Raw genomic sequence first — 26,595 nt, forward strand, 5'->3', positions numbered from 1 at the left:
ATCTGTCTGCTCCGTGCTGAGGACAGAGTGGGACCACGTGGACATCGGACCCTCATGCAGCCCTGCCTCCCGCCGCAGCCCAGAGGGACACTGTCACAGCTGGAGGCCAGGCACCGGCCTTCCTCCATGCTGCGCTGTGGTCCCATGGGTGCCCGGCGCTGCCGGCACCTGGCCGGATGCCCACATCCAGGAGCGGCAGGCAGGTGACAAGTTGGCGTAGTGTAAGATGGACCCGTACGGAGAGTAGCGTGTACCCCGGGGTGGTGGCCTCTGTCTCCTGTCCTGTGCAGGCTGGGTGGCCCAGGGTGGCTGCATGTCCTGCCTTTGGTCTTCCCACGGCTGCTGTGTTCATCGGGGTCCTCCACGGAGATGGACCCAACAGGAGACGGGTGGACACGTGCATCTGGAGGGAGGCTCTTTGGGGGCATTGGCTCAGGATCCCAGAGCTGGGGACGTCCCAGGACGTGTGTCTGTGAGCTGGGTTTGGGAGCCCATGGTGTGGCTCGTGGGCGGCGGAGCGGATGGGCCTGGACCATGGCAGGTGGCCCCGGGGCATGTAGAGCGGCTCTTTGGCTTAAGCTGTCCACCTGTGAGGGGTTCCCTCCCAGGCTGAGGGTAGGCGCTGGGCCGGCTGCCGTCGGCCACCTGGTTTTGTAAGGAAGTGGCAGCGGCTGGAGCATCGTGGCAGCCTGATTGCTCGTGGTGGGGGCAGGGGGCAGCTCACGCCCGATTCCAGAAAGCCTGTGAGGAGTTTCCTGCATAGATCTGCACGGGGGTGAAGGGCTTATCCTGCCCAGCGAGGTGGGCCGTGTCTAATCTGTCGAAGGCGTGTATCCCACAAAGGGGAGGAAGTGTGTGTCTGCTGGGCCTTACCCCCGGCCGGGATACCCACCTTTTGTCGCCCTCGGCCGTCCTGCTTCCAGGCCTTCTGACTACACTTCTGCCAGCACCTGGGGGCCTTGTGAGCAAAGTGCCAGGTCTTGGGGCTGCACCGTGGCCTGAGTCTGTGGGTGGGCGCCCGATGACTGGGCTCGGTCGTGGGAGAAGCCCGTGTGCCTCCCGTGGGGCAGAACCGTGTGGCTTTGGAGCCCGAGGTTCGGACGGGGCTGCTGTGGACCCACCGCAAGCGCTCCTTGTGTCCAGGGTCCAAGGGGGAGGACAGCTGTCCCAGCCCCTCGTTGGGCTCTCCGTGTCCTTGGGCGTCTTCCACCTCCACTCGAAGCCCAGACAGTGAAGCACGTTAGGCGGCCCCGTTTCTGCTGGTTCTGGGAACGCCCACGAAGCCGCGTTGGCCGTCAGTCCGCGGTGCTGTGGTCAGGTGTGGGGTCAGTGGACGTGCTTGGACACAGGGTCACGCTGGTGCTACCCCCACCGACATCCCCCAGCCGCTCCCACCACAGGCGCCCGTGGACGTCTGCTGCCCCTCCGTGTCTGCCTCTGTGCGGACACCTGCTCGGAGGGTGGAGGGTTGGGCGACTGGTAGCCCGGGTGCACACGCAGGAGAGGATGCAGATTTTCCCTGATTTGGGGCTCGTGGCTGGCTAGAGGGGAAGGAACCAACCCAACCCTAGAGGCCCTGTAGGAGGCAGGACTCTCCCGGGATCCTGCTCACGGGCCATAGTCTCATGTGGCCTCAGCTCACATCCGGGGACGTGTTCTGCCCCAGGTGAGCTCGGACGGATGGGGATTCCAGAGGGGCCACAACTCGCGGAAGCTGAGGTCGGTGCCATTGGCCCAGCAAAGAACCCCAGTCTGCTCTCAGGGACAGGCGTGTGTGACCCAGCCCCGTGGGCACACTCTGTGTGCAGAGCCGCGTGGGCACAAACCCGTGTGGTGAATAAAGCTCCGTGTGCACTTGTGTGCCAAAGCCGTGTGCAAGGCCTCGTATGCACAGCGTGTACGGCGAAGGGCAGGGCAGGGCCCTGGGCTCAGGCGCGTCTCCCCGCAGGCACTACGTGGGCGTGTTCTCCACCATGGAGTACGTCTTCCTGTTCCAGTTCGTGTACGCGGCCTACAGGCCCATGGCGACCGCCGCGGGCGAACTCATCTGTAAGAGGTAAGGCACGTGCCCGGCCACCCCGGGGCCCCTGCTGGTGTCTCCAGGGCCGTGATGTCACTGTGGTGTTGGAGGTGGGGTCCCCGTCCCGTGTCCCGCGTCCCACCAGCTGCGGATCTGCAGATGGGGTAGGAGGAGGCCCAGGACCCTAGAGAACAGCAGGGCCTGTGACCACGGCTACACAGGACAGCAGGTGTTGGGCCCCGAGGGACACCGCGGGGTGGACACGAACGTGAGACAGAAGGACACACTGACCCAGAGTCTGGAACACGAGTGGGAGCCGACCCGCTTGGTCCGTGTGGCAGGCATGTGCGCACGTGGATTGCTTTGAGGAGGTGGCGGTGGCCCCTGCCCCTGAGGTCCCGGAAGGTCCCCGGAGGGTCTGAAGCCTACTCGGGTCCTTGAAGCCCCCTGAGGCCCCCTGTGAGCCTCTCAGGTCCTCGTAGCCCCCTGAGGCCCTGAAGCATGCTCTGTATCCCTGAGGGGCCCTCCTGGCCATCTGGCTGTCTGGCCCTCACTAGCGGGTCTGCGTTCAGGCAAAGGTTCCCCCGCCTCTGGTTCTCTGCGGTTTGGGGTGCGGTGACGGGGCGCCGTCTGGTTGTGGGTTCCCTCCCCAGAGCTGGCCCGAGCTGACAGTCAGCTCGGACAGACAAGTCGGTTCTAGAACTTTCCTCCGTGGTCCGCGTCCTGTCCCTGTGGCTCCCGGCTCTTCCTGCTCCCCGGGTCGTTGTGTGCAGGGTGTGCGCAGAGGCGTGCACTGGGGTGCAGGTTGGCCCGGCCCCACAGGACCCGGGGGCCCCGCCAAGTGCACGGGGTCCCCCTCCACGCCAGCACTGCGGTCACTGTCTCTGATGTCCCTAGGCTCCTGGCCCCTCCGCCCCCCGAAGGTTTCTTTGCTCAAGAGCCCCCTGACGAGTTTGATAGAAACCTCCAGAACATGAAGGCGCTCATCGACTTCTACCTGCAGGGCGAGGTGAGGGCCCGGCTGCGTGGGGCCCGGGGGCAGGATGTCCGAGCCACGTGCGGGGCCCAGACTCGTGTCCCGTGCCCACACCGCGTGTTCCGTGCCGTGTCGTACGTCACAGGCCCGCATCCTCTGTTGGGCTGGAAGGGGCTCGGCTCCTGTGTGGACGACGCTGGCTGTGGGCACGTGGGAGTCGCGTCCCTGGGTTGGTGTCCACGCGTGTCTTCGTGGGACCACTCACGGGAGGGTTGGGAAGGGAGCCGTTCCTGCCTGTGTCGTTACCTGACCTCCTTGCCCCGTGTCGTCATTGTGTGTCCTCCCTGGGCCATATTGTCATCACTGTGTCCTCCCCGCCCCTTCGGGTCATCGCGTGTCCTCCCTGCCGTGTGTTGTCATCACTGTGTCCTCCCCTCCCCGTGTCATCCTGTGTCCTCCGTCCTGTGTCATCAGTCCGTGGCCTCCCTGCCCCATGGCCTTACCACCATCTCCTCCCCGCCCTGAGTCGCCGTCATCACGGTGTTCTCCTTGCCCCGCGTGTTCATCACATGACCTCCCCGCCCCGTGTCACCCCACGTCCCCCTTTCACGGTCTCACGACCTCACGTGCCGGGCACGTCCCTGTCAGTTCCACAGACACGTCCCGTACCTGGTGGACGGCCTGTGGGAGGCAGCGCCCGCCCTGGTCCGGAACTGGGAGTGCATGACGGCCCTGCTGCTGGAGCCACGTGGCGGGCGCCAAGGTGAGCGTGGCCCGAAGCCTGCTCTGCGTCGTGGACCAGGGCCGCGACCCTGCTGGCCTCCCTGCCGTGCCCGCCAGGCCCACCATCCCCCACCCCGTGTCCTGCTATCTCCCCACACCGTGTCTCACTGTCCCCCCATGTCCTGCTGTCCCCCCACCCCCCACGTCCTGCCGTACGCATGTCCTCCTGTCCCCATCCCCGTGTTCCACTGTCCCTGTGTGCTGGTGTCCCGTGTTCCACTGTCCCCATACTCTTACACCGCCTCTGTGTCCCGCTGGCGCATGTCCCACTGTCCACATCGCACAAATCCCACGCTGTCTCTGTCCAGCTGTCCCCCCGTGTCCCAGTGTCCTCATGCCCCGCCCCTAGGTCCCATTGTCCCCATCCCCCATGTCCTACCATCCCCGTGTCTCACTGTCCCCTTGTGTCCCCGCATCCCTGTTCCAATTCCTACTCTCCCCCCCAGTGTTTCACTGTCCCCATCCCCCATGTCCCGCCATTGCCCTCTCCCACTGTCCTTGTTCCACCGTCCCCGTCCTCCGAGTCCTACCGTCCCTGTGTCTCACTGTCCCCTTGTGTCCCCGCATCCCTGTCCCAATTCCTACTCTCCCCCACCTCGTGTCGCTCTGTCCCTGTCCCGCCATCCCCTGCCATCCCGCCGGGCGTCCTCCCGTGCTGTCTGTGACCCCGGTTAGCAGCGCACGGTGCAGGCAGGCCCGTCCACGCCTCCTGCGATGTGTGTGCTCCTCGAGCGCTTGGCTGGGGGGAGGGGCACGCGCCATGCTTTCCTGGGGTGAGCGGGCCTTGGCTCTAGAGCATGTGGTTCCCAGGTCCCTGGTCGGGGGTCTGCAGGACGAGGGCCATGGGCTGCTCTCCTGTAAGAGCCCCTGAGGCTCAAAGCCTGGCCGCAGAGTCAGGGTGCAGTGTGGGCAGAGTGCCTGGTGAACGACCCCCCGGCAGCTGAGACCCCCTTCCCCATCCCTCTGAGACCCCGCGCCCCCGACACCACCGGCAAGGAGACGGCCTCTCCTCTGATACTGTCCTCCACAGCCCACCCAAGGCCCTGCCGCTCTGAGACGCCCTGTCCCCGACCCCGTGCTGCAGACGCGATCCCCGCGCCCGCTGCTTCCCTTGCCGTCTGCTGCGGCGTCCTCTGCTGGCCGCAGGAGTCCCAGTGCCATGTCTCGGGCGGCGAGGCCCATCACGTTCCTTGGCGGGACCAGCAGCCTCAACCGTGCTCCCTGGGGTCACCGAAGGGGCGTCTGTCTTTGTCGTGAGGATGCCTCCTCTACTCTGAGCCAGATGTCTGGGGCCCAGCTGTGTGCTCTCTGTTTTTCTTGCCTCTGTGTATGAGCCTTGGCTGTCCCTGGGCTCATCGGGGCGCCACGTTTCGGGTGTGGGACACAGGGCAGGAGAACCGACATGTGAAGTTCCAGAGTAGTTGTGGCAAATTACCTCGAATCTGGTGGCTTAAAACTAGAGTCCATCCTCTCGCAGCTCTGGAGATGAGATCCGGGGGGTGGGACAGGGCTGCCGAGATCCAGGGGGGTGGGGGGGCAGGGCTGCCGAGATCCAGGCAGGACAGGGCTGTGCTCCCTTCTGAGGCTCCAGGGGAGGGTCCTTGCTGCCTCTTCCAGCTTCTGGGGCTCCAGGCGTCCCTGGACTCGTGGCCGCATCCCTCCTATCTCTGCCTCCGTCTTCACGCGGCTTCTCCTCTGCGTGTGTTTCCTGTTCTCTTTCAAGGACACCTGTCAGTGAATTTAGGGCTACCCTTTTTTCCCCTAAGTTCCATCCCATTCTGAGATTCTGGTGGGTGTGATGAGTTAAAGTGACCACAGAATTGCCGATGAACAGCCTGTCCCCTCGACGGGATGGCTTTAGACCTGAGTCCTGGGATATTGGGACCGCAGCCGGGGAGCCCGAGGGATGAGTGCGCGGAGCCCCACATGGAGGTGAACGGGCAGCAGCGCTTTGCTTTGTGGGCAGTTTGGGCAAAGGCCGGGCCCTGGTTGCTGTCATCTGCGTGTCACGGAGTCTGTGACCTGTGCTGGGGCTCTGCTGTGCCTGGGATCCTGGCCACGTTCGCACTCCTCCCTGAACTCTACGTGTGGGGGCCACACTCCTCCGTCTCAGGGTCCCTGCCCCACGTGCTCTGAGCCCACACCGGGCTGACCGGGGCCTCTCCGAGCGGCACGTCTCAGGAATGTCCTGTCTCTGGGGAGGCCAGAGTGTGCTGAGCTAGCGCTGTCCCCCCGCAGCCCTCACCGGCCAGCAGGAAAGAGTGCTCATCGAGATCCTCGTGGCCGCCGTGAGACAAGCCGCAGAGGGGCGGCCACCCGCGGGCCGGCGCCTGGGCAAGAAAGTCAGTGACACCCCCCGCCCCTGCCTTGATGCTCTTCGTCCCCTGTGCTGAGCTCTCCGCTGTGGTTGTCGTGCCAGAGCTCTGTGGCGCCCGCTCCCGCCTCTGCCTCGCAGTGCCCCCCGCCCGCGTGGCCCTGAGCACCGCTTGCTGCCGCTTCCGCCTTGTGCTTGTCACCCTGGCTGCTCCCGTGGCCCCTGGCCCTGCGGGCGGGACTCCTGGCCACCCAGGTAGGTGTCGCCGGCCACGCCTTGCAGCTGCCGCCCACCCCTCCTGCTGGCTACCGAGCCCTGTGCCCGCTGGGTCCTGTGTCTGCCGTCTGCCTCCCCGGGGAGGGCACGCCACAGCCTTCCTTACGCCGCGTTCACTCTGGATGCAGCTATTTGTTGGCCACCTTTGAATCGCTTCCGTGTGAGCCTCCGCTGCCGCTGGGACAAAAGATCACACCCCAGGGGACTTAAAAACCACAGGCGTTATATGGTGCCCCCGCTCTGGAGGTCTCGAGATCCAGGCGGGGCAAGGATGCTGAGATCCCAGCAGAGCAGGACCACTGAGATCCAGGCGAAAAGGGCTGTGTTCCCTCCTGAGGCTCCGGGGAGGGTTCTTTCTGCCTGTTCCAGGTGCTGAAGCTCCAGGTGTCCTTGGGCTTTGGTTGAGTCCCTCCCAGTTCCGCTTCTGTCCTCCCATGGCTGTCGTATTCTCTGTGCACACGTGAAGCTCTGTGTTAGTCTCCGGTTGATGACACCGGTACTACTAGAGAAGGGTCTCACCGTAAGGTGGGAACGTGGGGGAAACAGCGGAGTTCTTGATGGCGTCCCTGCATGGGAAGCACTTCCTTGGAAACAAAAACCCGAGTAGTCGTTCAGAGCTTTATCCTTGATTTTCGGGGAGCTCTGCCTGGGTATGACCTAGCCATGGGGGAGCAGGCGCCAGGGCCGCCGTGGGACTCACGTGGGTCCGTCGTGGGCTCAGGCCACGCATGCTCTGCCTGCAGGCCGCCAGGGAGGTGGACGGGACCCGCCGCTGGCGTGAGCATGCCCACATGAGCCGACACTTTGCCAAGGTGCTGCCCCAGCTGCTCTCCAAGGTGCCGAGTGGGGAAGGGCCCGAGGCTGAGAGCCCAGGGAGGCTGGGGGAGCTCCAGGGCAGGCCAGGAGGCTGCAGAAGTGAGGGGAGGCTGGGGACCCCGCTTCATGCCTGCTCTCTGGGCAGTTTGCAGCGGACAAAGAGAAGGTGACCCCCCTCCTGCAGATCCCACAGTACTGCAACCTGGACGTGTATGACATGGACGGCCTGGGCTCGGTACGTCGCAGGACTCTGCTCCTCCCTGAACGCTACGTGCGGGGGCCACACCCCTCCTTCTCAGGGTTCCTGCCGCACCCCTTGTCTGGGTCCCGGCATGGGGGCCACGTGCCACCCCCCTGGAGTTTCAGGTGTCGGGCTGCTGTCTTCTTTCCATCCGCAGTGCAGGGCTGGGCCATGACCCCCCATGCTTGCAGGTCCCCTGACCTTTTTCTCATGGCGCCATGCCCCCCTCCCTGCACCGCAGCTGCTCCTTTACCCCTGACCTTCTCCCAGACCGCGTGACCTTTCACTCCGCCCCTGACCTTTCCCCTGAACCCTACGATCCCCTGCCCCCCCCACCTAACCCCTGATCACCTTTTCCCTGACCCTTTATCTTCTCTCAACCCTGTGACCCCCGACGGCTCCCCGTATGACCTTCAACCTTTCTTCTTCACGCTCATGACATTTTCCCTCAACCCCTGACCCCCCTGGCCTCCTGCCGATCTCCTGACCTTTGCTTCTCTCTGTTACAACCCCCTGACCTTTTCTCACTGCCCCGCACCGCGCCCCCATGCAGTACCTGGACGCGGCGCTGCTGGAGCTGGACTGCCTGGTGCAGCGGCACTCGGACGTGGCGGTGCTGGAGGCCTGCGCCCGCGCCTACGGCACGTACTGTGATGAGGGGGGCTCTGCGCACGGCCAGGCCGCCCCCGCCTGCAGCCGGCTGGTGGACATGCTGGTGGACACGCTCACCCCGCTGCTGGACGTGTTCATCCAACACGAGGTGCAGGCCGAGGGGTCTGACGGGGCTGGACGTGGGGCGGGGTTCTCTGTCGGAGCCGCAGCTGGTCTCGCTGCCCCTGTGACGGGAGGGGGAGTGTGTGCGAGCGGGTCCCAAAGTATTGCACTGTTCTCCGCGGGAGCCCCCTAAGCCCCCGTTAGACCAGCCTGCCCCGGAGGCGCTGCCCTGTCTGCACTTGGCGGGCAGATGGTTTCTGTAAAGAGCCGCGTCACAAACACGTTGGGTCAGGCGGGTCCTCCCGTTCTGGGTCCGAGAACACTGGACACAGTGCGTCACTGGGCCACGTTCCAGTCAAACTTTATTGACACAGACAGACTGAGGGCCGCGTGGCCTGTGGGCGTGGCGTCCAGCCCTGACTGAGGCGCTTTGCTTGTGACGCCCTGCGTGTTTCCACAAGCAGGACTCCGGGTTGCTCTTGAACCTGGGCCTGCCGCGATCGTGGGGTGCTGGAGGTCAGCAACGCGCTTCTGCGTCTGTTCTCTCAGCTGTAAAGGGAGAAATGTATTCCCTGTGGCAGGTTCTTGACAGGAATGGGGGGCAAGTGCATGGGGATGGGAGGTCGCAGATCCCCACTGTCCTTGTTCCGCAGCCTGCGCGTCCTTGAGGGTGTCCTCTGGTCCCCTTCGTTTCCTGCGGAGCCGGACACAGAATGGCCTGGGGCACTGTTTCCCTTTGGAGATTGTAGAGGGCTGCCTTCCGGAAGGTTGGGGACAGAGCAGGCAGGAACACAGGCCTGGCTTGAAGCGGGTCCGTGTCCTGGGGAAGCCCCCCCAGGACGTGCGTGTCCCGCCACCACCCCCTCTGCTCTCTCCCCGCGGTGTAGAAGCAGGGCCTGTTCCTCGGACACGGCGAGATGGGGCGGATCTGCTCCACGCTGCGGAGACTGGCTGCCTTCTACAGGTGAGTGGGGCAACGCGCCGCTTCCCTCGGGGAGCTCACACGACCCCCAGGCCATGTGCCTGCTGCCTTACTCTGACAGATGTCCCCGTGTCCCACGTGAGGTGGGGAGGACCCGGACCTTTTACGGGTGTCCTGCGGGTGTGCCTGGTGGCCCTGGGCCACCCGGGAGCCCATCCCACCCATCCGGGGCCCGGAGCTGCGTCCCCAGGAGTGGGGACTGCCTCACCAGGCAGGTGCGGGACGTCATACTGGAGGGAGCCCAGCTGGGCCATCTGGGGTTTGTGGCCCCTCAGTCTGCCGGGAGGGGATCCCTCAGCTCCAGGACCTACTGACCGGTGTTCGCGGCTCACCTGGGGGACGTCGGAGCTCCCGGTGGGGATGAGCCCTGAATCCTCGTGTGCGTTTCTGGCCAGCGCACACGACCTGAGCAGCTGGAATCTGTACGAGAAGATGGACAGCCTGCTGACTTTCCGCCGGCACCAGGGCAGCCTGCCCACCGAGGTGAGGGCGGGCGGAGGGTTCTGGGGAGAGAGGGTCCTAAGGGAAGGGAAGCATGCGGGGGCGGGTCCTGAGGAGAGAGAAGGGTTGTGAGGGGAGGGAAGCATAGGGGGAGTGTCCTGAGGGGAGAGAAGCATGGGGTGGTTCACTGAGGGGAGATATGTCCTGAGGGGAGGGAAGCATGGGGGGGTGAGGGTCCTGAGGGGAGGGAAGCATAGGGGGAATGTCCTGAGGGGAGGGAAGTGTCCTGAGGGGGGAGAAGTGTCCTGAGGGGAGAGAAGTGTCCTGAGGGGAGGGAAGTGTCCTGAGGGGAGGGAAGTGTCCTGAGGGGAGGGAAGCATAGGGGGAGTGTCCTGAGGGGAGGGAAGTGTCCTGAGGGGAGAGAAGTGTCCTGAGGGGAGAGAAGTGTCCTGAGGGGAGGGAAGTGTCCTGAGGGGAGGGAAGCATAGGGGGAGTGTCCTGAGGGGAGGGAAGTGTCCTGAGGGGAGGGAAGTGTCCTGAGGGGAGGGAAGTGTCCTGAGGGGAGGGAAGTGTCCTGAGGGGAGAGAAGTGTCCTGAGGGGAGGGAAGCATAGGGGGAATGTCCTGAGGGGAGGGAAGTTTCCTGAGGGGAGGGAAGTGTCCTGAGGGGAGGGAAGCATGGGGGGGTTCCTGAAGAGAACAGTCATGAGGGGTGGGAGGCATGGGTGGGTCCTGAGGAAAAGGAAGGGTTCTGAGGGGAAGGAAGCATGGTGGGGGATAGGCCTGAGGGGAGAGAAGGTCCTGAGGAAAGGGAAGCATGGGGGGGAGGATGGTCCTGAGGAGAGGAAAGAGTCCTGAGGGGAGGGAAGCATGGCGAGGGGAGGGTCCTGAGAGGAGAGGAGATGGACGCATGGGGGGTTTTCTGATGGGAGAGAAGGGTCGTGAGGGGAGGGAAGCATGGGGGCGGAGGGTCCTGAAGGGAGGGCAGCATGGACGGAGGGTCCTGAGGGAAGAGACGTCATGAGGGGAACGAAGCATGGGGAGATGGGTTATCATGAGAGAGAAGGGTCTTGAGGGGAGGGAGGCATGGCGGGGGTGGAGGGTCCTAAGCGGAGAGAAGGATCCTGAGGAGAGGAATGGTCCTGAGGGGAGAGAAGGGTTTGGGGGTGGGGGGGTGGGGCAGATTCTTGATGGAGAAGGATCTTGGAGACAGGAGGGTCTTGAGGGGGAGCCGTAGGGTCCTGAGGGGGGACAGATCCTGGGAGAGGAGGGTCTCAGGAGTTGGGGGTCGGTCCCGAGTGGGGGGCAGATTCAGGGGGGAAAGGGACCCGGGGAGTGTCCTGATGGAGGGGAGAGGATCATGAAGGGGAAGAAGGGTCCCGGTCAGGGAAAAGGCCCTGAGTGGGGGAGGGGCAGGTACCGCGTGAAATCTCGTGGTTCTCTGCAAAGGAGTGTCCCCAGGGTGGGTGTCCCATCCACATCCCCAACTCCATGACAGGCCCTGCGTCCCACAGGTTGTGCACTGTGCCCTCCAGTGCACCTACTATGCGCTCCTGTGGCAGATCGTCGCCGCCACGGACCGGCTGCCGCCCCAGGTGGGTGAGGGTGTGGAGGAGGTCAGGCGTGTGTCCGCGGCAGTCTGTGAGGAGGGAACGATGGAGCGGGATGGGGCCGGCATTGCCGCTGTGACAGGAGTCCACCCCACCGGTGGCTGGCGGCTGTCATCCTGGGGGCCGCCTGGGCTCCTGGACTCCGACGTGAGAGCTGACTTGGGGCTGTGGCCGACCCCACCGTCCAGCCTGCCCGCCGGCCGTGCGGAGCGAGGCTCAGATGACCTCTGAGCACCTGCTTCTGGGAGAGAGACAGACCCTGGTCCTTCCCCGGCTGCTGGCCAGTCCCTTGGTTGGAAGCCAGCCACACTTCGGGGTTATATTTCTGGTTTCTTGGAAATCTGCAGGCCTGAGTTCCTTGGGAGGAAGTTTAGACCCGTGTGGGGACCATATGGAGTGGGGGACGATGGAGATACGGGGAGGGGACATGAGGTAGAATAGGGGAGGGGAAGGAGATGGGGGAAAGGGGACCTGGGGTAAAGATGTAGGCGGGGAAGAGGGATGGGGCTAAAGACCAGGGAGGGAGGGGATGACGACGGGGATGGGGAGGAGGGAAGGCGGACGCGAGGGCGAGGGCGGTGGTCGATCTGCGCGGGGACGTACCCGACGCCGGCTCACCTGAGGCGGGCAGGTACGTGAGCTGGCGCTGGGGCTCAGCTGACGGGCACCTGCTCGCCGGCTGTCCGCTGGCAGGAGGCGCTCCTGGACTTGAGGAAGAGGCTGATGAGGTTCTGCCTGGTGTGCCGAGTGTACCTGAACCACCAGAGCAAGGTGCTGAGCGAGAAGGTGCGTGCGTCTCTCCGCGAGCTCGCCGGGTGCTCCCGGGGCTGGTGGAGCAGCCGCGACGTGGGCTCGAGCACGTCAGGGCAGTGAGGGTTGGCCGCGATGCCGTTTCCTGCTCTCAGTGTGTGTCTCGTACGACGACGTTTGTTCTTGAACGATGAGGGGAACGCCTGAGGGGGGCCCTCGTAGCGTCGTGTGAGCATCTTACGTCTGTGAAGTTGCTTGCACGCCCCGGTTCGCGGGAGCCCGTGTGCACGGCCCGTTTGTACCACCGCATCCATCTGGCGGTCGCTCCCGTGATCCGGTCCCCGTGCCGTGGCGGTGGACACGCTGGGCGTTGACTCCTGACCGCTGTGTCTGGAGGTGGCCGTACACGGAACCTTCGGGGCCATCTCCTGTCTGCGGGGAAGCTGTTCTAAGGGCTTCTTGACGCTGGATGCAGGCGCCCGCTTCCTGCCACCGTCCGCGCTGGGGCTCCTGCCCGTTTTCTTCCCATGCGCATGTGAACTTTCAGAATTCCAGAATTTCCTCTCCCGTTACCTTACATAAAACCTCGCTCTCGTCGCACTCGTGGCCGACTGAGGAGGCTGAGTGTGCATCTCCGTTTCCAGCCGCTGAGCTCTGCCCTGGGACCCTCCCCCGCTCCCCCACCGGTCACGAGCACGTGTCCGCGGTGTCCGGCCTGTGCGGCTCCGATCCCGGCCGCGGCCCGTGCCGCTGTGCAGCCTGGATGTCGGGGACGTGTCCGTCCTGCGTGTGTGCCGTGTGCTGTTGTGAGGCGTTCGTGGTTGTCTCTCGCCCGCGTGTTGTCCATCCACGTGTCGTCTGTCTCTGGTGTTCCGCTTGCAGCCTGGGGTTCAGCGGCGCGTGTCTCCGAGGGGCCCCTCCCCGCCCTGCGGCTCTCGTCCAGCCCTGGGTTGGCCTGGGCGGCTGCCGGGGCACTAAACGGGGTCCGTCCCTGGGGGGCGGGTGTCTGTCCCTGTCCGTGTCCGTGTCCCCTCACCCCGCAGCGCCTCGCCCCCCTCAGGCCTTCATCCTGCTGTGTGACCTGCTCCTCATCCTCAGCCACCAGGGCCCTGAGGAGGACACGGGCCTGGGGCTGCTGTTCTTCGTCCCCGACCACGTCCTACAGTGCAAGCTCCTCACCTTTGTCAAGGAGCACGTGTTCCTGGAGGAGGCCGGAGCTGCAGGTCAGCCTCCCGGGGACTCAGGGCAGGGACGGAGGACAGACCTCGAGTGGGGACAGCTGGGGCAGCCTGGGGTGGGAGGTGGTCTGGGCGGTAACGACAGGGCACGACCTTGGGCTGGGGGATGGGGGCTGCGGTAGAACGGTAGGGGGCACCTCGGGGGTTGGGGACAGTTGGAGCAGCCCAGGGGCAGGAGGGCCTGTGCAGACTTCGGGTGGGAGGTGGACGACCCTCGTCGGGGGCTCGAACACGCTGGGGTCTGGAGCTGCATTTCCCGTGCACATGGGTTCTCGGTTCACGCTGCCACGGAAGACTCGGGGGAGCCCTGGCCAGGCGGTCAGGACCTGGAAACACGGGGACCCCATGACACTAAGGGCCTCCTCTGTGGCCCTGGGTCCGCGCTCTGGGGGTCAGCGTGTCCAGCGGCGGTTCTGACCCACTGCTGTCCTGGCACTGGTCCACGGAGACGACGCCGGCACCCCCAAGCCCCCCGGGATCATGACCCCACCCGCCCCACGGCTCCCCCGTGGCAAGGCGGCCCCGGGAAGACACGGCAGAGACCGGCTGTCTCGGCAGGGCCCAGCAGAGTTTACAAGGAGGAGGACGCGGACGAGCTGCACGAGCTGTTCCACAGGAGAAACATGCTGGCCGTGTTCTGTAAGCTCATCGTCTGCAACGTGCTGGAGATGAGCGCGGCCGCCGACATCTACCAGTTCTACCTGAAGGTCTCTGCCTGGTCTCCCGTCCCCGCGGCCCGAGCTCACCCTCCCCCGCCCACTGCTCTCCTGTGTAAGACACAGAATTGGGGTAGAAAGATTCCAAAAGAGAGGAGATGAGTGGAAAGTACCCAGACCTACGGACTCACTATCGTTAACCTGTCCTGTTTCCTTCGACAGCTCCTGTGGGTGAGCCCACCTGTGTGTGTGTGTGTGTGGGCGGCATTCCTGGGAGCGTCTCATAAGCCTTTTTATATCACTCACGCCTCTTCCCAAACCTAAGTCCCGGAGACTGTCCTCACTTAGAACCTCACATCCTGTCCTTTAAAACTTCGCAGTCTTCTTCCGTGAACCGTTGCTGCTCTAATTTCATTCTTTTGTTACTACTGAGATGGAATGCGAGCGTATGAGGGCTGCGACTTGACTGTTCCGCTTGGTCCTTGATGTACCCCAAGTAATTATCGTCAGTGCCTGGGACTGAAGGAGGCCCAGGAGTTTCGATGAATGCATGGCTGGGGAAAGGGATGACTGCATGGACGGACGACAGATGGGTGGATGGATGGATGGATGGACGGATGGACGGGTGGATGGATGGGTGGGTAGGTGGATAGATGGTTGCGTAGATGAATGGATAAATGGATGGATGGATGGATGGGTGGGTGGATGGTGGGTGGATGAGTGGACGGGCCCATGGCTGGGTATGCAGACAGAGAACTAGATGGGCGGATGGGGGTTGGATGGATATGGATGGATGGATGGGTGGAGGACGGGTGGATGGATGGATGGGTGGAGGACGGGTAGATGGATGAATGGGTGGAGGACGGGTGGATGGATGGATGAATGGGTGGAGGACGGGTGGAAGGATGAATGGGTGGAGGACGGGTGGATGGATGAATGGGTGGAGGACGGGTGGATGGATGGATGAATGGGTGGAAGACGGGTGGATGGATGGATGAATGGGTGGAGGACGGGTGGATGGATGGATGGGTGGAGGACGGGTAGATGGATGAATGGGTGGAGGACGGGTGGATGGATGGATGAATGGGTGGAGGACGGGTGGATGGATGAGTGGGTGGAGGACGGGTGGATGAATGGGTGGAGGACGGGTGGATGGATGGATGAATGGGTGGAGGACGGGTGGATGGATGAATGGGTGGAGGACGGGTGGATGGATGGATGAATGGGTGGAAGACGGGTGGATGGATGGATGAGTGGGTGGAGGACGGGTGGATGGGTGGATGAATGGGTGGAGGACGGGTGGATGGGTGGATGAATGGGTGGAGGACGGGTGGATGGATGGATGAATGGGTGGAGGACGGGTGGATGGATGGATGAATGGGTGGAGGACGGGTGGATGGATGGATGGGTGGAGGACGGGTAGATGGATGAATGGGTGGAGGACGGGTGGATGGATGGATGAATGGGTGGAGGACGGGTGGATGGATGGATGAATGGGTAGAGGACGGGTGGATGGGTGGATGAATGGGTGGAGGACGGGTGGATGGATGGATGGGTGGAGGACGGGTAGATGGATGGATGGGTGGAGGACGGGTGGATGGATGGATGAATGGGTGGAGGACGGGTGGATGGATGAGTGGGTGGAGGACGGGTGGATGGATGAATGGGTGGAGGACGGGTGGATGGATGGATGAATGGGTGGAGGACGGGTGGATGGATGGATGGGTGGAGGACGGGTAGATGGATGAATGGGTGGAGGACGGGTGGATGAATGGGTGGAGGACGGGTGGATGGATGGATGAATGGGTGGAGGACGGGTGGATGGATGGATGAATGGGTGGAAGACGGGTGGATGGATGGATGAGTGGGTGGAGGACGGGTGGATGGGTGGATGAATGGGTGGAGGACGGGTGGATGGATGGATGAATGGGTGGAGGACGGGTGGATGGATGGATGGGTGGAGGACGGGTAGATGGATGGATGGGTGGAGGACAGGTGGATGGATGGATGAATGGGTGGAGGACGGGTGGATGGATGGATGAATGGGTGGAAGACGGGTGGATGGATGGATGAGTGGGTGGAGGACGGGTGGATGGGTGGATGAATGGGTGGAGGACGGGTGGATGGATGGATGAATGGGTGGAGGACGGGTGGATGGATGGATGGGTGGAGGACGGGTAGATGGATGAATGGGCGGAGGACGGGTGGATGGATGGATGAGTGGGTGGAGGACGGGTGGATGGATGGATGAGTGGGTGGAGGACGGGTGGATGGGTGGATGAGTGGGTGGAGGACGGGTGGATGGATGGATGAATGGGTGGAGGACGGGTAGATGGATGAATGGGTGGAGGACGGGTAGATGGATGAATGGGTGGAGGACGGGTAGATGGATGGGTACGTGGCACAGGTGTATGGATGGATGACTGAACAGGTGGGTGGATTCAGTCATCGTCACATTCTTTCTCGAAAACTGTCCTTTCAAGATCTTTTAGCGTCTTGTAATTCGATGGAGACATTGGCTCTTTGTTATTTGTGGGAAAAATGTTCCTCTGATGACTTTTCCATTCTGAGTTTTATTTACGTGGCGGTGATTCTCTTTTCCCTGTTTTAAGCTCACGTGGTCCTGAGCTCTGTGGCGTGGGGTGTAAGGACAGTCCGGCCTGGGTTTTCCCTTGCCTCCTGGGTGTTGGGCATCGCTGTCCTCTCCCGAGACTTACCTCTTAACGTGCTGAGCCTCCCCGTGTCCTGGGGGCCGTGTCGGCGGCTGAGTGTTGTCGCACGTCTGGGTTTGGGCTGCTTCCACACTGGCCGGAGCAGGTCGGCGTGGCTCTGAGAGACTTGGCTCCCTGGCTCCCGGCCCGTGGCTCCCCAGAGCTCCTTGCCCTCCCTGTGGAAGGAGTGCCCTGAGAGACAGGGCCAGCCAGTGCTGGGGGCACAGCCGGGCCCTGGTCTGGGAAGCCTGATGGCTCCAGCTTCCCTGGGTCCATGGGACGTGCCCTCCCCGCCGGCCCAGGACCCGGCCCCCGGCCCCGGGCCCCGGATGGTGCTGAGTGCTCGGCGGGACCCATGTGTGCAAACTTCCGGGACAGACGCTGGGTCTGAGCCGCGTGGCTGTCCACAGTCTGCACCTGGGGAAGGCGGCCTAGGAAGGAGTTGGTGCGTCTCGTCTCCGTGGTGACGGTCCTTTCCTCTCGCTCACAGCATTACCATCACTTTGGGGACATCATCAAGGAGACCATGACGCGGACGAGGCAGAACGACAGGCTTCGCAACGCGCTGTCCCTCCTCCTGTGTCTGCAGCAGGTGAGTGGCCTGTCCTGGAAGGGCCCACGGGGTCCGGGGACCGGTCCCCGCGGCTCTCGGCCGCAGTGCGTCGCCCAGCCCTGGGGGCATCCCTGCCTGGGGACACGCCAGGCGCGGGTCCTGCTGGGCCTCACTGCCCGGTCCTCGGGAGCCCTGTACCCCCACTCGTGGCGGCGGACCAGTCAGACCCTGACGCCTCCCAGTGCTGGAGGCTGCGGCCCCAGGGCTGCGTCCTAGTGGGCTCAGGTTCTGGGGAGACCTTTGGAGGGTCACAGGTGGCCCCCCCTGCCGGGTCCTCATGTTACCCGAGGTGGAACACGGGGACCTCTCTCTCTGGACACGTAAGAGGACGAGACCCCACAGTGGGGGCCCTTCCATGCTGATCTTCTCGGCTCCCGACCACCTTCCAAGGACCCGCCTCCCAGCAGCCCCCAGGACGCCCGGCTTATACTTGGGGACTTCGGGGGCAGAGTCCACGGATGCTCAGTCCCGCACAGCGGGCTTCTGTGTGCCCACCTCCCGGTGACAGCACCGTTGGGATGGGTTCCCCTGCTGCCCAGTCCCCAAGGACTGGACGTGGTCAGGCGTGTGTTGTGGGGACACACGGCAGCTCGTGGTGTGTGCACAGAGCGGCCGGGCGCCGGCATCGGGCTGGAGTGTCCCCTGGAGGCCTTCAGGTGTCTTCTTGCACAGGGAGCTAGGTGTCCTGACGGTGACTCAGGTTGTCCCCGACTCTCAGGGTGGTGTCCCTCTCCCCCATCAACTGACCCTCAGGGTGGGCGTCCCCCTCCCCCACCCGCTGACCCTCAAGGCGGTGTCCCCCCCCACCATCCACTGATCCTGAGGGTGGGCATGTCTTCTCCGTGTCCGTCTGTCCTGACACCGTGTGAGTGCGTGTCCCGTGTCTGACTCTGGTCCTGCCATCCCCGTGGCAGCTGGTTCAGATCCGTGGAACCACGACGGGACACGTGGCTTGTTCCGTGCTCTGGTCTGCTGCCGGACGAGTGTGTCTGCCTGTAGCTGGGGGCTCCATCCACGTGTGGGGAGTTCTCGCCGAGGCCACGTGGGGTTACGTGGCAGCAGGGACTCGGGACTCAACGGCTTCCGTCCCTTCTCTGCCCGATCCTGGCTTTGTGCGCTGAGTCTGGGGCCGCCCACCCGGCTTGAGCTCTTTGCAAGGCGGCCTTTGGTCCTCAGCGCTGGGGTCACGGCCCCCGACACAGCTGACTGCTGCCGGTGTCCGTGGTGCTGTGGGCGCCGTGGACTCGCTTCTCTCTGGGGAGCTGAGCCTCCGTGGGTGTATCGGGAAGGGCCGGGATGTGGCGTCCCTGCTGCCAGTGTGGGTTCCTGGTCCTTGTGGCCGTTCTGCCTGTGGCTGCGGTGGGCAGGCCTCTCTGCGGACACTTGCTAGACCATCTCTGTCCCGTGGTTTTCCTGGAACACCGCTTCTCGGTCCCGATTCCGCAGGCCACGCGGACTCTTGGCCCCCACACTGAGTTCTGCCTTTAGGTTGGACCGTTTCCTGCCATTTTTTGTTTCTTTGGAAACGGTCTCCTTCCTCCTGGCCCGAGAACACGTCTGTGTGTACGACGCTGCGGTGACCCCGATTCCCCAGAGCAAGCGTGGCATGTCAGGGGCACGTTCCCGTCATATCAGGCCCCCTCGTGTCCCGTTCGGTGTGTGTTTTCCCTGTAAACCAGGAGCGCCGTCCCCCTCGTGGGTTCTCTGTTGCGTCCGACACACGGGAGCTGCGGCTGACCAGGTGGGACGTGGGCGGTGTGGGTGTGTGCGGGACGTTTGCCGGCTCCCGGCTCCTGGGCGTGTCTTGGTCTGTACCACCTGCTCCCCGCTCCCCGGCATCCCGGCCTCGAGGTGGCTGTCCCAAGGACCCCTGCCCTGCGCCCCGTGGATGTCATCGGCCGGGGGCCCTGTGCTCCGGGAACTCGTCCCTTCTCTGCGCTGCTTTACCGCTGGGGGTGGAGGGAGGCGTCTCGGGATGTGCTGAACCTCGGTCTGTGGGACATGCCCCTCGTGGTCCTGACCGCACGGCCCGTGGCCCTGCAGCTGTTCCAGAAGCACGTGGACACGTACGGCATGGGCTACGACCCCATCGAGTTCATCTGCGGCCCCTTCTACTCCATCCGGCTGCTGGCTCGCCGCTTCGCGCTCACCCTCGGCTTTGACCGCGCCCGTGACGCGGCCCACCTGATCCACAGGTACCTGCTGGTGCGGGGTGCTGTGCCAACGCCCGACGCACCCCAGCCCTGGTCTGACCCCGCCTGACGCTGCTCCCCAGTCCGACCCCGTCCCCTGTCTGACCCCGCCTGACGCTGCTCCCCAGTCCGACCCCGTCCTTCAGGCTAGTCCCACCTGGCACCCTGAGCATCACCTGACCCCACCCTTGCGCTCACCCTGTGAGCCCCAGTGGACAGCCCGGCCGGTCCCCGTTGGCCTCTGCCATGGCCCCAGCTCCCCACTGCACACCCTGTCCCCAGGCGTGGGCTGGCGTTCGCCTTCTCCGAGTCCCCCGTGCCGGAAGAGGAGGCCCGGCAGAGGTTCCCCAACCTCAGCTTTCTGCTGGTTCTGGCCGAGTTCTCCTGCAAGATCCCCCCTGCAGAGCGACAAGCCGCGTGCGTGCCCCAAGGGGGATGTGAGACCCCAGGGCGGTGGGCATGGGGATGGGCTCTGGGGGTGCGGGGGTGGAAGCGCAGACCGTGGCCCGGTGGGGCGGGGGATGCGGACACCGGAAGGCTCTGTGGAGTGAGGGCTCCCGTCTGGGCCCTTGCACTGACCGGGGCCGCTGTCTGGGGTCCCGGCGGGACTGGGTGCGGGGCTGCAGCACTGACTGTGGCCAGCAGGTGGCGCCCCTCTGGCACGGCTGCTTCAGCCTGAATGTGGGGGACGGGCCGTGGGTTGCTGGGGACCTGGACTGGGCCTCCTCTGACTCCCCCTGCCTCGTGCTCCCTGGCCCGCAGCCTCACCCACTTCCAGGACTCCATCCCCGAGGGCCTGCCAGTGTTTGGGGAAGGGGACATGAACCCCATGCTCGTCTACCGCAAGTCCCTGATAAGGACAGACTACGTGGCCCAGGGGGAGGAGGAGCCCGCCGCCAACCCGTTCGACGCCATCTGCAAAGACAGCAAGCGGCCCCAAGGTGGGGAGGGTGTCCGGGTCGGGAGGGGTGGCCCGTGGGCCCCGCGGCTGACCGCTCCCGGCACCGCAGAGTTGCCCGTGGGGACGTGCTCCACCTGGACACCAGACACCCTGGCCAGCTCCAGCGCGGGGGACAGAGAGCCGAGAAATGCCTCCAAGGGCCAGAAGTCCAAGAGGTGAGGCCCCCGTTCTCCAGGTTGGGGTGGGGGTCCTGCGTCGCTGGGCAGCCTGTCGGGCCTCTGCCTGCCTGGTTTCCGGGTCAGCCTTGTGGGTTTCTGCAGAGCAGAGCCTGGGATGGCCGTGAAGGGACGCTGGTCTGATGGGGGCCCACATGCTTCTGAGGCGGTGACGTGGGTGCCGCGCGGGTCTTAGGCGGTGCCGCGGGTGCCGCGCGGGTCCGAGGCAGGCAGAGGGCTGTGTCCGGCACGTGGGCAGAGACTGCCCTGCTCTAAGGTCGGACTCCAGGGCGTCGCCAGGGGCTCGTCTCGTCTCCCCCCCCACCAACTGCCCAGCACAGCCCACGACTGTCCACCACCGTCCACAGCGCAGAGCGGGATACGCAGTCACTGGTTGCCCATGACTTAGGGCCGTTCCTCGTCCACGTGTCTACGTGTCTTCTGTTTTCTGGGGCCGCGCACACCTGTTTCCTCCCGGGCTTGGGCTCCCACGGCCTCCGTCCGTGGCCTGGGGCCCTACCTCGGTCTCCCTGGTGAGCAGCCACCCTTGGTCTCCGGCAGGGACGTCTTTGATGTCGACTTCCTGTCATCGGAGGACTCTGAGAACTCGTCCAACGAAGACGTGGACGTGGAGGGCATCTCCGTCCACGAGGTTGGCACGGGCTGGGGCAGTGGGTGGTGGCCACGTGGGGGGCTGGCCTGGACCTGCCTTTCCGGCCACGGCCCCCGCTTCTCAGGGTGGTTGGAGAGGCAGGACGTCTCATCTGAGGGGTCCCCCCGGGGGACACTGGCCTCTGTGCCCAGTGGGCGTGGAGGCAGGTCCGTCCGCCCGTTCGGGGGGTGGGGGATTCGGGCTGTGGTGCGACGGCTCACCGGGCGTGTGGCCTGCGGACCGTCCGAGGCTGCTGGGTTGCAGCGAGGCAGGGCCCTGAGCTGTCCCAGGTGCCCGGCTGCGTCTGCACCAGGCTCCCGTGGTGTGCTGGGGCCCCGAGGCCGGGTGTGGTGCCCATGCCCTGGCCTGCTTGGCTCAGGACACTGGATTTAGGATGCCCTGGGGTCCTCGGCATCTGGATCCTGGCTATTGGCCCCCAAGTCAGGCCTCCGCGGGTCTGGTGTGGCCCTCAGAGCGGCGCTCTGGCACGGCAGCCTCATGTGGACAGCCCCGTCCCCCGCACGGACACCCGGGGCCAGGGTGCCTGTGCCGGCCTGGGGTCCCAGGCAGCGGAAGGCCGTGTCCCCCGCCCACCCACGTCCTGGCCAAGCTTTGGTGCCCTCCGTCCGCTGCCCAGCGTACACAGCGTTCCCACCCCACGCGGAGTGGGAACCAACCTGGCCACGCATGCACCGTTGTCCACCTCTCCGTCCGCGTGTCTGGGTTCTGAGCGTCGTCCTCTCCGTCCCAGGGCGTGTCGGACTGACGAGGACTCGGGCCCTGTGGGACTCGCGCCGCAGTTCCAAGTTCCGCCTCGGCTGTGGACGTGCGTTCCTCGGCTTGGGGAGCCCGTGGTGTCCAGGTGTGGCTGACCAGACCCCCAGGGGCTCCAGGTGGACGACAGTGACCCCGCCTCCCGCACCTGCGCACTCCAGCCGCGTGTGAGGAGGGTCACGTGACCGTGGACTGGGGCCCCCTGGGGTGCCCGTGCACCCCCCGCAACGCACCAGGTGCCTACCTGCCTGCGGCGTCTCTGGCGACCGCTGTGCTTGGCTGGAAGGTCCTGGAAGCCGCGTCGCCCCCACCGTGGAGCGCGGTGCTGGCCCCTCAGCGCACGTGGTCCCGTGTGGTGTGGCTCCGGCCGGGCCGTCAGCTCTTCCTTTCCCGGCTCAGGACCCCACAGCTGGGCGATTCCCGGCGTCCGGTGCCGAGAGCTGCCGACGGTCAGCTCCGCTCCCACACGCTGCGCACAAACTGGCTGCGTCCGACTCAGGCTGGGGCGGGACGCGTGTTGGCCGCCGACTCCCGACGTGCGGGAGCTCCGCGCCTCCCATCCCGTGCTGGTGCCAAACCAGAGCTGTTGGGCCACGGTGTGGAGGAGGACGCCCCGAGTGGACACGGAGAGCGAAGCCGGGCTGCGGGGAGCACTCCTGCGGGTGGTGCACCGGCAAGAACGGGCCCAGGAGCTCAGGCCTGGGGGACCCTGTAGACCTGGGCCTGGGGGTTGGTTCTGTGTACACTTGGGCCTGGGGAGCTCAAGCCCTTGCAGACCTGGGCCTGGCGGGTTGCCGTCCAGGAGGGACACGTGTGCCTCTGGCTGTGCCCTCCCCGGGACCCTGGCAGCTGCTGTGGGGAAGCCAGCCCTTGATGGTGGCCTTGAGAACAGGGGTGGCCCGCGGGCAGGGCTCAGCAGGAGGGCCACCCTACAGACACTCCGGACCCCACGGCCCGTGACCCTCGGCTGGACTTGCCGCGCCCCAGAGCCACGCACACGACGTGGTCTCCCGTGGCGTCACTGCCGCCTGTCCCCAGTAGCGTCCCTGCCTGGCGTCTGTGCCCTTTGTGAGCTCTGTGTGCTGTGTCTGTGTCGTGGGCTGGGCGAGCCGAGCCCGTCACAGAAAGTCCTTAAATTCTTTATTCGAAAATACAAACGTGATCTCATAAGACGTTTTTAAACTGCTACACACGCAAATAAAAGTTAACTTTACACGTTTTGTACATTGACATGAGAACGTAAGTGCGCACGAGACGTGCTCCGCCCCGTACCCCACGTGCAGGGCTGCGGCTGCGCCCGGAGACGCGCCTGTGGACGGAAGGTCCCGGGGCCCCTGGAATGTTCCTGACCGACGCGCGAGAACAGCGCGGGACCGTCCGACACCCGGGGGTCGGTGCACGACTCACGCCCCCGGGGCTGCCCCTTTGCCACAGCAGCTCCCCTCCGAGGAGGCGGTCGGCCGAGCCAGTGAGTCTCCAGACACCCGCGCTCGGGACCTACACGGCACGTCTCTCCCTGCCGGGCCCAGCCAGGGACTTCTGGACAGACGGCAGCTCCTGCCGGGCACGCGGGGACACACGCTCAATGACCACCGGACCAGCTTCCGTGGTGGATAAATAAAAACTTTTCATCCCATACAAATCACTTCATTTTCTATAAAAGCTCAATGACCAAACGGTTCTGTTCTTTACACGACAGCGGCTCTGCGTCCAGATCTCGGCCCAGGTCACGAGGGCGGCAGGTCGTCGTCCTCACACGCGTACTCATACAGGTCGACGGTGCCCAGGGTGGACGGTGCCTCGAAGAAGGGCCTCTGGGCCAGCGGAGACCTCAGGGAGCCGAGCTTCTGGTCCACGGGGCTGGGCTCGGCTTCGTACCTGCAAGGAGAAGCGGGTGAGCACGGAGGGGCCGTCTCAGCCGGGGCAGGACGCTGAGGGCAGCCCGCAGATGGCGGGGAGCTTATTGTGTGGGAGCCCCAGGCCCGGAGCGGTCACTGGTGTGTTCCTTCCTCCTGAAGGGAGGAGGAGCGTGCCTGCACCCGGAGACCAGTGTTCCCGGGATACCAGCATGAGACACGGAGCCACGAGGTACGAGGCCACAAATCAAATTTGTGGACGGGACTGGAGACTGAGCGGGGTTTCTCGGGGGTGTGGGAGGCTGGTCCTCCTGAGGCCTGTACCCACAGGTGCTGGAGCCAAGGGCACCGGACAGAACACAGTGTGTCTTCTGGGCTGACATGAGACTTTGGGGTCGGTGATGACCGTCTGCGTGCAGGACTGGGGACCACAGGAGGACACACGCCTGCTTGCACTCTGCACTGTAGCAGATGTTCTAGAAGCGTGGTGGCGAACAAGAAAGCGTCCTCACCGGCAAGGCACCCGTCCACACAGAGTCCCAAAGAACCGATGCGAACGTCCCCGCGGCCGACAGGTGCGTGGGACACACGTGTGCACCGCGGACCGATACGCCGTGACAGTGCGCGCTTCCCACGAACGGCCATGACCGCGGGGTTAAACCACCCTTCTCACACCACGCGGCAGGAAGCACTTCCGTGACCGAGGACAGAAAGGTCCAGGCAAAGAGCCCGAGACCCGCGTACAGAGACACGCTTGTGGGGGACACCTTCGAGACCGGCTGTCTCCACACCACGCGGGATTTTGGAAAATCGAACCTTCCCCCTGCTGTTTTGTACGAACGGACAGGCTTATCCTGAGATTTGCCGTCACAGCCAAGGAACCGACGACACGACCCCAAGAAGGAATGCCCGCAGGATCCGAGCAGGGTTGCTGAGTCTCGGTGGAGCCACAGACGCAGCCCAGGTAGGTGTGGCTAGTGAAGGGCACAGACAGGTCCGAAAACCCCCCAGCCAGCCCGCCAGCAGGGCCGGGGAGTCCATTCTCCAGCCCCCACCCGAGACCCCGCCCCGGGCACGCGGGCCTCTCCCGGAAAGCCGCAGGCGGATTCCAGGACTCCTGCGGAAACGCCAACAGACCTGGTACGTTCGGGAGACCCGGCACACGCACGCCTCACCATAAACACGCGTGCCGGCCCCGTGGGTGATTCCGCCCCAGACAGAGCCCCAGCACCGGGGAAGGAACCTGGACCCTCCGCCCAGGCCCCACGGCAACTCAGGACAGACCACAGCCGGGGACGTGGATCGGGAAGCCCTGAATCGTGGGCCAGGTCTCCGTGGGTCTGGGCACGGCAGCGGAGTGGGACCCGGACCCCGTAGGCGCAGCCCGAGGCAGCAGCGGACGAGGACCTGAAACCTCATCCACGTGAACAGCGTCTCGGACACACACTCCAACAAACAGGGCCGCGAGCGCGGAGGGAACGCCAACCGACCACGGATCCGACAACTCGCACCCAGAGCCCCGAAGCCTCCGTGAGAGCGCGGACGGCCTGACGCGCAGCACAAAGACACAGCACACCCCAGGGGGACCGACGGCGGCGAGGACCCAAACACAACGGGCACGAGGGGCCGTGCCTGAGACGGGCTGACCCGTCAACCACCACACACAGACCGGGAAGACACGGACCAGCGAGGACCATCCCCGGGGCGGCTACGTGGGACGTCACTGCATGGGTTCTGGAGGTCTGCAGGTGTCCCCTCATGATCCGCGGCCTCGGGCACGGAGCCCAGAGACGTGAGAACCCACATCCCCACGAGGCCAGGGTGGGAGTGGTTCGTGGCGGCGCTGCTCACATCTGTCCAGAACAGATGAGAACGTCTTTGGCCTGGCAGGGGGGTCACCTGGAGCCGGGACGCTGCTCAGCCAGGCCACGAGTCCCCCACGCGCCCGCCGACAGGTTACGCGGGCACAGCCTGTGTGAGGGGACGGCGGGTCCCGCTTCCACGGTGTCCAGGAAAACCACAATGTCCAGGCAGAGCCCGGCCCGGCCCCTGCCCCGAACCTGAGTGGGAAGGGCCCGGGGTGGCTCCAAGTGTCCCCTGCCGTTTTGAGATCCTCTTGGAGCTGGGGGTCAGGACCCCTGAGCAGGCAGCCCTGTGCCACCAAACCCAGAGCTCCTGCATGGAGGGGCCGTCCCGTTCCTGAGGGCGGAGGGGACACGCGACCGCGGGCTCCAGTCCTATTCCGGGCCTGTTTACCATGTGTGCAAACACCTGACCCTGCGTGACCCCACCCAGGGGACAGAACACACATGTGAGCAGCGCCCATCAGGAGTGTGTAGGACACCTGAGTTCCTACCGCAGAACCCAGGCCTGTGTACGCACCTGGAGGCCCAGGCCCGGAGAGTGGAGCGGGGACGGGATGGGCCGCGGGCCTGGGAGCAGGAACCCCCGCCGGTCCCACATGCACTCAGTCACGGGGGCGGGGACAGTGGCGGCAAAGGGGCCTCGAGGCCTGGCTCCCTGCATTGGCCTCATGAGCAAAAACCAAGGACAAGGTTCCCAGCTGTGGCGACTCTTGGGGGGGGGGGGGCGGGGGGAGGTCTGTTGGGTCTTCATCCAAGCTGGGCCCTTCGGGACCCAGCCCTGTGCCGTGAACGTGCCCTGCACTGGCGGAAGGAACGGACTGGCCGTGAGATGTCCCAGGGTCCTGGGGACCCAAGGATCAGGACAGAAGGGAGCTGGCCATGATGCGGGCCGGGAGCCCAGGGCAGCATGCGGGCAGGAGGGCTGTTGGCGGGGGATGGGGCCGGCTCGGGGCCGTAGGCCTCACACAGCCCAACGGCTGGGCCCTGCCGGCTGCACTCC

The 26,595-nt window shown here is 64.9% G+C and overlaps 2 protein-coding genes and 1 long non-coding RNA gene across 8 annotated transcripts in view; 1 reads left to right on the top strand and 2 right to left on the bottom strand.

The window, feature by feature from the left end:
* Positions 1 to 23,098, top strand: part of LOC123934921 (cohesin subunit SA-2-like) — a 55,054-nt gene extending 31,956 nt beyond the window's left edge. Inside the window, exons 15-34 of one of the 4 annotated variants that reach the window (XM_045995152.1) lie at positions 1,949 to 2,056; positions 2,918 to 3,029; positions 3,645 to 3,759; positions 6,018 to 6,121; positions 7,113 to 7,205; positions 7,331 to 7,420; positions 7,980 to 8,186; positions 9,028 to 9,104; positions 9,518 to 9,605; positions 11,077 to 11,157; positions 11,866 to 11,958; positions 12,983 to 13,145; positions 13,719 to 13,867; positions 17,018 to 17,119; positions 19,184 to 19,335; positions 19,615 to 19,749; positions 20,095 to 20,273; positions 20,343 to 20,448; positions 21,010 to 21,100; positions 21,852 to 23,098. In XM_045995152.1, the coding sequence (XP_045851108.1) occupies positions 1,949 to 2,056; positions 2,918 to 3,029; positions 3,645 to 3,759; positions 6,018 to 6,121; positions 7,113 to 7,205; positions 7,331 to 7,420; positions 7,980 to 8,186; positions 9,028 to 9,104; positions 9,518 to 9,605; positions 11,077 to 11,157; positions 11,866 to 11,958; positions 12,983 to 13,145; positions 13,719 to 13,867; positions 17,018 to 17,119; positions 19,184 to 19,335; positions 19,615 to 19,749; positions 20,095 to 20,273; positions 20,343 to 20,448; positions 21,010 to 21,100; positions 21,852 to 21,866 (2,260 nt within the window). In that variant the 3' untranslated portion in view covers positions 21,867 to 23,098. Of the gene's footprint in view, positions 1 to 1,948; positions 2,057 to 2,917; positions 3,030 to 3,644; positions 3,760 to 6,017; positions 6,122 to 7,112; positions 7,206 to 7,330; positions 7,421 to 7,979; positions 8,187 to 9,027; positions 9,105 to 9,517; positions 9,606 to 11,076; positions 11,158 to 11,865; positions 11,959 to 12,982; positions 13,146 to 13,718; positions 13,932 to 17,017; positions 17,120 to 19,183; positions 19,479 to 19,614; positions 19,750 to 20,094; positions 20,274 to 20,342; positions 20,449 to 21,006; positions 21,101 to 21,851 lie in introns of those variants that run through there. The other 3 variants (XM_045995153.1, XR_006816846.1, XM_045995154.1) reach the window with 3 other exon arrangements.
* On the bottom strand, positions 8,208 to 11,238 carry LOC123934923. Its single transcript, XR_006816847.1, has 3 exons — positions 11,107 to 11,238; positions 9,455 to 9,542; positions 8,208 to 8,834 (listed from the first exon to the last, which is right to left on the bottom strand). It is a non-coding gene; the product is annotated as an uncharacterized LOC123934923 (long non-coding RNA).
* A 149-nt stretch (positions 23,099 to 23,247) lies between the features above and the next one.
* The window catches only part of LOC123934922 (serine/threonine-protein phosphatase 2A regulatory subunit B'' subunit beta-like), a 38,635-nt gene continuing 35,287 nt past the window's right edge, over positions 23,248 to 26,595 (bottom strand). For all 3 annotated transcript variants that reach the window (XM_045995156.1, XM_045995157.1, XM_045995155.1), the window contains exon 13: positions 23,248 to 23,752. In XM_045995156.1, coding sequence (XP_045851112.1) covers positions 23,602 to 23,752 — 151 coding nt within the window. In that variant the 3' untranslated portion in view covers positions 23,248 to 23,601. The remainder of the gene's footprint in view (positions 23,753 to 26,595) is intronic.

Source organism: Meles meles, chromosome X, assembly GCF_922984935.1.
Source record: "Meles meles chromosome X, mMelMel3.1 paternal haplotype, whole genome shotgun sequence".
NCBI lineage: Eukaryota > Metazoa > Chordata > Mammalia > Carnivora > Mustelidae > Meles > Meles meles.